Source organism: Petaurus breviceps, unplaced genomic scaffold (assembly GCF_028583685.1).
Source record: "Petaurus breviceps papuanus isolate PSGF00001 unplaced genomic scaffold, PetGlider_PUasm1.0 90804, whole genome shotgun sequence".
NCBI classification, from domain to species: domain Eukaryota; kingdom Metazoa; phylum Chordata; class Mammalia; order Diprotodontia; family Petauridae; genus Petaurus; species Petaurus breviceps.
In genome coordinates this window covers 5,765,662-5,776,179 of record NW_027187348.1, presented here as the reverse complement: position 1 = coordinate 5,776,179, position 10,518 = coordinate 5,765,662, and the positions used below count along the sequence as shown (strand labels likewise).

At 46.3% G+C, this 10,518-nt stretch overlaps 1 protein-coding gene across 7 annotated transcripts in view; it reads right to left on the bottom strand.

Moving 5' to 3' along the window:
* Positions 1 to 815: 815 nt before the first annotated feature.
* The window catches only part of GRAMD1B (GRAM domain containing 1B), a 338,159-nt gene continuing 328,456 nt past the window's right edge, over positions 816 to 10,518 (bottom strand). For 5 of the 7 annotated variants that reach the window (XM_069070083.1, XM_069070085.1, XM_069070088.1 and 2 more), the window contains 3 exons: positions 10,122 to 10,229; positions 9,771 to 9,960; positions 816 to 6,327 (listed from right to left, as the gene is read on the bottom strand). In XM_069070083.1, the coding sequence (XP_068926184.1) occupies positions 6,238 to 6,327; positions 9,771 to 9,960; positions 10,122 to 10,229 (388 nt within the window). In that variant the 3' untranslated portion in view covers positions 816 to 6,237. The remainder of the gene's footprint in view (positions 6,328 to 9,770; positions 9,961 to 10,121; positions 10,230 to 10,518) is intronic. The other 2 variants (XM_069070084.1, XM_069070090.1) reach the window with 1 other exon arrangement.

The following is a 10,518-nucleotide window of genomic DNA, read 5'->3' as shown; positions in this document are numbered from 1 at the left end:
GCTTCCCCTGGCTTGGATCTACTCTGTGCAACTACTATGGGTAACCCCCAGTTATTTTTCCCTTTCTATCCATCATTTCTCAAGGATATTCCTTCCTGAATCACTTGTTGTAGATCAAGAGAATTCGAGCATGGCACAAGAACTTTGTCAAGATATACACAAATCAAACTGTTTTAGTGTACAATGATTTTTACCAGATTCTCCCTTCCTTCAATCAGTGTATGGGTAAATTGAGCTCAACCATAGGCCAGATCCACTAGGGTAAGGTACACCCTAGATATGAGACAGACAAGTGTTTCAAAGTAAAAACTCCTACAGGAGGCAGCATACTAAATGGTTCTTCTCATTCAAACCCTTCTGCTGTTCAGAGTGGGAAATAAATAGTTCATCTCCCCTCTCAGACACCTTGGAGAAACAGGAATGAAAGAATGAATGACATCTTCAAGGGTGGGTAAGGAGTTAATGAAATTGCCAAACTCAGCTGCTCCTTGCTCCTTCCATAATCTCCTCCTTTTCAGTTTGGGGAAGATAGAATAAGAGGGCAGAGAAGTCCCCAAACCCACCCCCCAAACTCAACCCACCCAGCAATGCTGAGTCCTGGAAAGGGAAGATTCAGTATAGATGGGGCGGGGGGGGGGGGGGGGGGGAGGGGAAGAGAAGGGAAAGGGGGTCCAAGATGCTGGACAGGATATATGTGTATGTTTGTGTGTAAATGTATCTGTGTGAAAGAAAAACAATGACGTGATCACAACTGGGGAGAACAGAAACACCTGGGCTGCGAAACCCAAAGAAGCAGTCAATAAACACACAAGCCATTTTATCTTATTTGTTCAATACTTTTTTCCCTTTAATTCATACCATACTTCCATGGCTCTAGCTACTTTACATTAAGATTTGGCTGAGTAGCCTTGTATGTTTCTAGGTTCTAGCAGTAAGTTTCCGGTTTCATACCTTGCGCGCAGCGCCAGGCAAAAGTACAGTTATAGTACCAAACAAAAGACAGCCAGACAACCTGACTGCATTCAAACCAGCGCTCTTCCCCCTTCCCAGGCACCCCACCCCACACACCTCCAGGGTTGCCCCAGGGACAGCTGTAGCCTCTCCCCCTCCCCCCTCTTCAACTAGGGGCCCAGGGTGAGTGGGGAACAAAAGCACCTTGGGTTGGGGAAGATGGTCCATGCAAATTCTGGGCCAGCCCATAGAGTGTGGGGCTAGGAAGAGCTGGGGTTCATGTAGGATTGCTTGGCAAAAATGCTGCTTTCCCTACATGTGAACGCAACTGGCTACAAAGTCCAGGGCAGGCTCCCCAGCCGCTACCCAGTCTTCCCACCTTGCGCAGAGGCCGCCATATTGATTCTGCAAAATGCCACATTGTATTGTGAAGAGCAGGGGGCCAAAGGTGGGGGGCAAAGGAGGCAAGAAAATGTTCTTTCACATGTGGGGGAGATAGTCTGGCATCAGCTACCCTTGGTGGGAGAGGTGCTTCTCACTAGCAGCCGCGACTCTGGTCCAGGTTCCCAGGCCTGGAGAGGACCGTGAGTTGCAACGGAAAACAATGCCCAAGACCCCTGAGCTGTGCTTGTCACATGGAACATGGGCTGGGGGGTTGGGGTTTGGGTGCAAGGAGTAGATCCGGCCTGGTCCCGTCACAGACGCCACCAGCCAGGGCACGAGGAGTGAGGTAACGAGGCTGGGCAGAGAGGAGGGGGGAGGAGAGCTCTCTACGCCATGTGCAAAATTCCTGCTTTCACACTAGAAAAGCAAGGTGGTTAAAAAGGTGGCCTTCCAGAAAAATGTTCCTCTCAGAACCAAAAACACATCTGGAAGGAAACACAGAGGTGAAGAGGGGCAAGACCAGCCTGCCCAAATAAGGGGGAATGATAAGGGGGAGGGGGTGATTGTCTCATAGCCCAGAGACAAGTAAGGGAGCAATGGCCTTAAGAGGAATCACTGGGGAAGAGGCCTTTTGATGGGAGATGGGGGTGGGAAGTCCATATCCCAGACACCTGGAAAAGAGGGTACTGTCTCTCCAAGGACTAAGGTAAGGGAGGGACTAGCTTTGGCTGCCGTGCACTTCTAGATAAGCAGCATAATATGGCACGGAAAGAATCTTTTGGGGGATCACAAATATTCCTCCCCTAGCCCCTTCCCTAGATCTCACACTCGAGCTATCTCAGGAACCGGAGGCACAGTCTAAGAAAGGAGATGGCTGCCCTCCTCCTAAATTCAATGCTCTGCTCAAGGTTTCTCAGTCTCCTTCCTCTGCCCCAGTTTCTTGGGCATGACACCCTGAAGTTCTCTGATCTCTAGAAGCTCCTATGAGCACTTCACAGTTAAACCAAACCCTTAGATGGGTTTGGGTTGGGTTTTTTTTTGGGGGGGGGGGGGGTATGAGAAGAGATGAAGGTAGTACTGGGAAGAGATGGGGATGGAGATTTCCAAAGAGGAGGAGTGTTCCCAAAGCTTCCTCCAGGGAGAGAGGACTTCATTGAACCTACCAGCCAGCCCCCTCTCCTAACTCACGATGAATCCCAAGTGAGTAAACATTCTCAAACAAAGAAAAATTGATATCAGGAGGGAGGAAACATGTCCTGGGGTGAATACTGAGCTAGTAGACAGACTGATCTCTCCAGACTCCTGCCAATTAGGATAAATACCTTACTCTGCCACTCCTCTGCAGCCCTGGAAAACTCTTAAGCCCTGATCCGGCAGGGTCTGTCCTTAAAGGCTCCTGAAAGAACTTGGCTTAGCTTTCTTATCCTCAAACACTGACAACTCTTTGGCCCTGTCTCTTGATGAAACCTGGAGGCAGCTTCCAAGTTGCAGACTTCAAGTGGCTGTTCTCCAACTACAGAGAATAAACTAGGGATGATACTTTGCTGATCTCCATGAGTGAGTGATTCAACTGCATTCCTCTACATTGTTTATACTTGGTGTCTGCTCCTCCATCTACAACCTTTACAAAAGCCTTGGCATGAGGAATCCATCTACAAAGGTAGTCCCAGCATGACCCCTGACCCTCCCCCCTGCTAAAGGACCCCAAAGGAAATACATGAAATCAAGTTTCTTCTCTGCTTGGAAATGGATCTTCAATCAAAAGAAATAAGGCAGGTGGTGGTTGTGAATGCCCCTTGCAGAGAGCTACCAGCCTGGGGCTACAGTGGCCATGGATGACAAGCCAGTAGTAAGTTCCACATTATTTTCTTTGCTAGTATTCTAGCCCAGGCTGAGCAGCCTTCAGGGAGGGAGACTTTCTTATCTGCAAGGTTTGAGGTTCCTTCTCCTCCAAAGGCTATTGAATAAGAGAAGTCCTTGGAGCCACTGGGTTTTCTGCTGCAGGGAAGGGAGGGATCCAGGTTGAGGCCTTTCTCCTAGCCCTAGCATCATAGAATCATAGCATTGCAAATGGCTTTAAAGAATATCTAATTCAACACCCTCATTTTGCAGATGAGGAAACTGAGGCCCAAAGAAGTCAAAATAACTCCAAAAGTCACACATGTTCTCCTGATTTCTACTCGCTAGAAAGGTCCTGGGTACTTTCTACATATAGCTTTTTAACTCCTCAGACACAGAACAAGAATCTTTCTCTTGATGCTAATGGTCCTGCTTAACACACCTCAGAAGGGTTAAGGAAGAGCAGATTCCAGTGTATGGTCCTCTTCCCTTTGTTTAACAGGGAGGATGAATCTTCATCTTCTTCCCAAGGAACCTTTCTGAAGCCATTTGAAAAGACCACACAATAGCCAGGGGGAGACAGCAGCTCTCAATGAAATAAATAATGATAAATAAAATAAATAAGATAATTTATAACCCTTGCTCCCCAAAAGCTCCCGTGGGCAATCTTGGCTTGTGGCCACTCTGGATTTTAATAATTTCAGGCCATTCAACCACCTCCCTCCTTTACTATGAATTCCTAAAGCTCCCTGCCCAGCCTTTTTCAGTCAGTCACTGGTCACCTAATTGGGCCAGAGAAAAATGCCTTCAGTTGACAGCTGTTAAATGGGTGATTGGCAGTGTTTCATGAAGCAACACTGGCTTGTGTGGATATCCACCCTTCTAAGGGATTCTGATCACTCTCATCTCCCCAAATCCCAAGTCTCAGGCTGTCCTCTGAAGGTGGAACAGGGATAGGAACCAACCTCAGCATGAAACAGAGATGCTTTTCCTCACCCCTATTGGGAATGTATCATCTACTATTCTTAACTTTCTCCCCCCATTCTAAATTAGGCCCTGTTCCCACCCCCAGAAAGGGTCACCTCTGTAGAGACATTCACGTTTCATGTTAATTCCCCGTAATGTTGGATTTCCTGGGATACTGTGGCTATGGAGATCCACAAGCCCCCATTCCCAGGCTGCCCTCTCTTCCTGGCCACCAGGAAAAACAGAAGTCCACCATTTGTTAAATATCAATATAGGAGATCAGTAAAAACTGTCTTCTTTTTATGACAATCTCTGTTGTTGAATTTTCCCTTATCCCTGCTTCCTAGGGCCCAGAAGATTTATGTCATCTAAAGAGCCCTCCTCACTGCCTTGCTGCTGGTCCCCTTCCTTTTCCAGTTCAATGAATATTCCTCTTTGAATTCTGTCTATTTCAGGCAGGACTCCCTTGGATTTAGAAGGAGAAACAGTGGGGTTGGGGGTAGAGCTTAGACAGAGTTCCAAGCTACCGAACTTGGATACTATCCATACTACCAAGTTACCGGATCAGACCAAGCTTGGATACTATCCATCCCTCTGGTCCATGTGCCTGACTAATGTCTCAATTCTTAAGAAAAAACACAGTGATAACTCAACTCCCCAGTCCAGCTTCATCGCCTTACTCCATGTCATCTCCCAGACCAAAAGGCCAGAGGGAGTTTTCCTCCACCAACTTCCTCTCTATTGAGAGCACCTAAGCACTAGCTAGATTAGGGCCTGCCGAAGAGAAAGAGATGCTCCCCCCGGTCTTCATCTCCTCTATCAAGTAGATCCTTCCTTTCACACCAGAAATGAGATCCTTCCTAGAGAGCAGAATCCCTCTGTACTGAACATGGCTCTACACTGCAGGGGGCAGAGGGGTATGTGAAAAAACACTGGCAACCATCTGAGGACAAGAAGTGTAAGCTTGGGCTCAGTCCTTTTCAGAATGTCTTTGCAGTGTTTTTGGTGCCCTGTCGGTTCCTACACACAACCTGTTCATTCATTTTCTCAAGCCCCCCTCCCCACCCTTACCCTATTCCTACCCCCACTGGGTATATTACAGCATTGGCTCAAAGTAAATTGAATTAAAACTATTCACCCTTCTGGCCCTAAAACTGATAAAAATAAGTTCTTAACAAAATCATAGAAGTTTTACACGTCCTAAGAAACAATGTTCTTTTGGAGAGGGGTAGAGGAAGAGGACAGCAGAATTTCAGGCACTCAAAAGCAACTTATTTTACACAGACCCAACCTGAGTGAACATCAGAGAGTAGAAAATGAGAGACCTGTGCTCCTCCAGCCCGTGTGTTTGAGCTGGAGGACCCCAATGAAGATCAGGGGAGGCAGCAGTGACAAAGAATTCTCAGGGACTCTTCAGTCTCAAAGCCCTCCCACTCTGCCCACTCCCATGCCCTCCCACCCCACCACAAATCCCACAAATACTGCCTTTTGGCATATGTAACAAGTCCTGTCCATCTGGATGAAGGTCCACTTTTCCTTGGTGGCCCTTCATGGTGGGATATAGGTGGAGCCTCCTCTGTCGGCTGGAGGCCTGAATCCCTGACTCCAACATCTGGGCATCCAGGATAAGCTGGGATGATGGGGAAAGAGGGATCCCCTTTTTTTCCAATTTTCCAAAAAAAAAAAAAAAGGAGGGCAGGGAATGAAGCACCATAGCAATGCCCCTTTGAGACTCCTATCCAAGACCCCAGGGCCTGCCCAAGCATGACTTTGGCTCAACTTCACTTCCCTTCAAACAGCCAAGGGATGGCCAGCAAGGGAAGGGTGGGGATGGAAGGACTGGAGGGACAGAGAAGGTTGAGGAGGGTTGGTGCTGGGAGCTGCCCCCTGCCCTCCACCGAAAGAAATTGCTTTTCCGGCCAGTGCAGGAGGCAGTCCTGCTCCTTCTCCCTGGTACATAGGCATTATCTCTTTTTAAAATCTGTATATAATATATATTTATATTCTGTATATATATATATTCATATATATATATATTTATATGGTCTATGTACATGTATTGCACAGGCCTCTGGAGTCACCCCTATTCCTGCCTTGTCAATGATAGTGGTTCCTCTTCTCTTCTTTTTCAGATGAGTAGTCCCGGGTTCTGATGCCATTCTGAAGGTTGATGAGTGAGTCCTTCATCTGTAAGACAAGGGGAGGCCAACCCCACCCAAGGGGTACGTGCACTGAGTTGGCTTCCTCAACAAGGATCACCAAATACTTATCAATTCTGAGTTAAGGAGCTAAGGGATCCTAAGGCAAGGTATGATCTTATGGGGCTACCTTCTCAAGGAAACTAACACTGCACATAGTGTGGAGGAGGCCCTGGCCTAATTCTCCCTGAATCTTAATCCCCGAGAAGCTGTTTTTTAAAGTTATTCTACTTATCTACTCCCCCAATATCACTTCAGCATTATGTTTCTAAGGAATATCCCACAGAACTGGGAGATTTGATTTTAGACTGAAAAGGTCAACTGTGAAATGATGAGACCATAAATCTAGGGCTTGGAGGGGCCTCTGAGATGGCTGAATCCAATTCCTTCCTTCCCTCTCCCATTTTACAAATAGGTAGGACATATCAGCAGAGTTGGGATTTTGAACTCTGGTCACAGACCATTGGTTTGTAACTAGAAGGGACTTTGGAGGCCATTGACTCCAACCCCTCAATTTACAGCTGAAGAAAGTGAGGCCCAGGGAGGTTAAACTGATTTGCCCCAAGGTCATACAGATAGCAAGTGACAAAGCCAGAAGTCAAATCCACAAATGAGGACTCCAAGATTGGTATTCTTTCTATTCTAACCTCCCACCCAGACCGGGAAATTCTTCCACAGGGCTCTCTGCCTAAAAACACCCAATGAGTTATAATGCTGTTCTTTAATGCTGAGCCAAAAACCCACTGGTCCTGGTTCTGCCTTCTGCAACAACAGATAATGCTGGTCCACATAAAGTTCTTCAGAAAGACTATCATGTCTTCCCACTGCCTCTTCTAGGCTCAGCATCCTAAGTTCCTTACAGACTCATCACCCTTGTGACCCATGTCTGGTCACACTCTTTGTTTAATCAACATATCCCTTTAATATGGCAATAAAATGGAAGGTGATATTTTAGATGTGGTAAAATGGGCAGCTGGGTAGCACAGATGATGGGCCTGGAGTCAGGAAGACTCTTCCTGAGTTCAAATCTGGCCTTAGACACTTACTAGCTGTGTGACCCTGGGCAAGTCATTTAACCCTGCTTGCCTCAGTTTCCTCATCTGTTAAATGAGCTGGAAAAGGAAATGGCAACCCATACCAGGATCTAAGCCAAGAAAACCCCAAATGGGGTCACGAAGAGTTAGAAACAACTGAAATGCCTGAACAACAAAAATGTGCCTCTCATGGTTGCTTTAAGACTAACCACTCCAATCTAGCGCTAAGTCCTGAATATGGCCAAGGCAGTAGGAGAGCTTGGGAAAAAGGACCCCAGGAGTAGCACTAAGAGCTATCCAGCATTTCTATACTTCCTTAAGGTTTGCAAAGTGCTTTTCAAATATTACTTTGTTTTGTCCTCAAGACAACCCAGGTAAATAGTACTATTACTATCCCCATTTTACAGTTGAAGAAACTGAGGCAGCAGGGGTTAAGTGACTTGCCCAGGATCATAAAGCTAGTAAATGCCTGAGTCAGGATTTTAACTAGGGTCTTCCTGAGTCCAGGCTCAAAGCTCTATCTGCTCTACTCCTTAACGACCTTTGCAATAATAACAACTTTGAAATCTGAAGAGCAATTTACATATATTATCTCACTGGAACCTTATATATAATAAGCACATGAAGAATGTACTATAGATATCTATGGACAGATGGAGACACTGAGGCTTAGAGAGGTTGTCAGCCAGCTAATAAGTGTTAGAGTCAGAGCTCTGAACCCAGGTCTTCTGGATTCTGTGTTTGGCATTGTATCCATTATGTTAAGTTGCCAACAAAACACTCCTGACCATCCTAAATGTTTCCCACCCTGCTGTCAGTGATGGACTGACCAGTGAGTTCATTTAAAAGCTCTGCCTGTTCTTCCCATCATTATTATGGTCAAAAAATCCTGATGGCACTGTGCTAGATGTCATATCTGGTTATGTTTAAATCTTTTCTGCATGTTGAAAAGAATATTCCTGCCAATTTGACTGCTCCAAGGGAAGCTTAAGAGGAAGCACAGACAAATCAGCCTTGAAATCTGAAAAACCTGGGATGAGGGCTGACCAGTACTAGATATCTGACTGAAGGCCAAGTCATTTGACCTCCCTCCATGATCCAAGCAACTTTCCAAGGTTATGCTGATTAACAGAGTTATTGATCTCTATTGGATGAGAGAGTTTCCACCCTAGGGCCAATGCCACACTAACGAAATCACACAAGGGAACCTTGCTTTATAGATCTGAAGTTGCATCAGTGTTAGTACATACTTGTCCCAAAGCAGGTCACCCTCTGAATGCCAGATACCCATTCTGTCTCTTGGTCTGTGCTCAAAACCCTTCCAGTTTGATAGGACCTAACAGATCTCAGATTTTTTTGGCAAGAATCCAGTCACATCCATCCTATACAAGACTTTAGTGGATATGTAAAGTCTGGGAAGAGTGGGGTGGAGGAGCTGTTGTCCTAAAAATGGGCCAATATTAGATCACAACTAAAAATTTCTTCTCAGGGTGGCTAGGTGGCGCAGTGAATAGAGCACCTGGAGTCAGGAGGACCTGAGTTCAAATCCGGCCTCAGACACTTAACACACACACACACACACACACACACAAATCTAGCCGTGTGACCTCGGGCAAGTCACTTAACCCCAATTGCCTGCCAAAAAGTAAAAATAAATAAATAAATAAATAAAATTACTTCTCTAAATAGCTAGATAGTATTTTGGACAGTATATCTGGACAAAAAGAGTGTTATGTTGCAAAGCATATAAATGTTGCTAGGGTGCACCCTAGCCATCTGACAACAATGAGTACCTAAACTGTCAGAAACAGTAGCCTAGAGTCAGGAAGACTAGAGTTCAATCTGGTCACTTACTAGCTATGTGACCTTGGGCAAGTCACTTCACATCTGCCTGCCTCAGTTTCCTCAACTATAAAACGAGGATAATAAATAACACCTCTCTCCCAGGTTTTTTGTGCAGATCAAATGAGATAATATTTATAAAGTGCTTAGCACAGTGTCTGGCACACAGGAGGTGCTTAATAAATGCTTGTTTCCTTCCTTCCATATGCTTCTACTGAGGCAGAGAAGGATACTACATATGATGAGAGCAGAGCAGGACAATAAACATGATAGAAGATGACATGATCCCTGGGACTGCAAAGAAGGCTTTCCAACCTTCCTCAGAGGCCTGTGTTTCATTGTTTAACATAATTTTCCTTCCTTTAACGTAAGGAATAAGACTGTAAATCTCTCCTGCTGAAACTTGGGTTTGTTTGCTTTTGTGCTGTAGGGAACACCTGGGTGAACTTCCTGCTTCTAAGGCTTCGTTAGTGGCTCCTTTAGAAGGCTGACTAATCAGTGCCCTGCGGGAGGTGGAAAGGGGAGGAACTGGAGCAGAGGAAGGGAAGGTGTTTACCTGGTCTAGAAGCATCACAGAGGATTTGATGATCTCCCTCCATTTTTGGAGCTCTGTGTCATGATACTTTTGTTGGGATTCTAAGAGCTGAGCCCATTCTGTCTGGGACTGGGGTAACCTGTGGGGCACAAGAAGGGTCACCCCGGCAGCTGGAGTTATGCTCAGAGGACTGTCCTGTGCTCCCAGACCCCTAGAGGATAGAGAGTCACATCACAGCGCTATAGCTATACTCTCCACTCATTCCCTGTGTTGCCTCCCTTCCCTAACCCCACCCCCAAAAAGGGAACCATTCCCTTCGGGAAGACTGTGGACTGGGGCAGGGAGGGGCAGGGGAGCCAGATCTCAGGTTACCTGTCCTGGAGTCTCAGGCCCTGCCACGCAGTGAGAGTCTGGGTAGTGTATTCCAGCATCCAGAGCTTGTAGAACAGCATCATGTTGAGAATCACCAGCAGCACCAGGCTGGGGACAAAGGAAAAACCAATAGAGAAGCAGGTTGATTGGTGGCCAAGGCCTAGACACAGGAGCAAACATCTTCCCTGATCGAGCAAACTCTGCCATGGCCTTGGCCCAAACCACTACTATTTCCCCCAGAAACTTTGGGGTGAAAAAAGAAAGCATGGGGGAAGAAAGAAGAAAGTAAAGGAGGGAGAGAGAAAGAAGGAGAGAACAGGAGGGAAGACAGAACAAGAAAGAAAAGTGTGTGTGTGTGTGTGTGTGTGTGTGAGAGAGAGAGAGAGAGAGAGAGAGA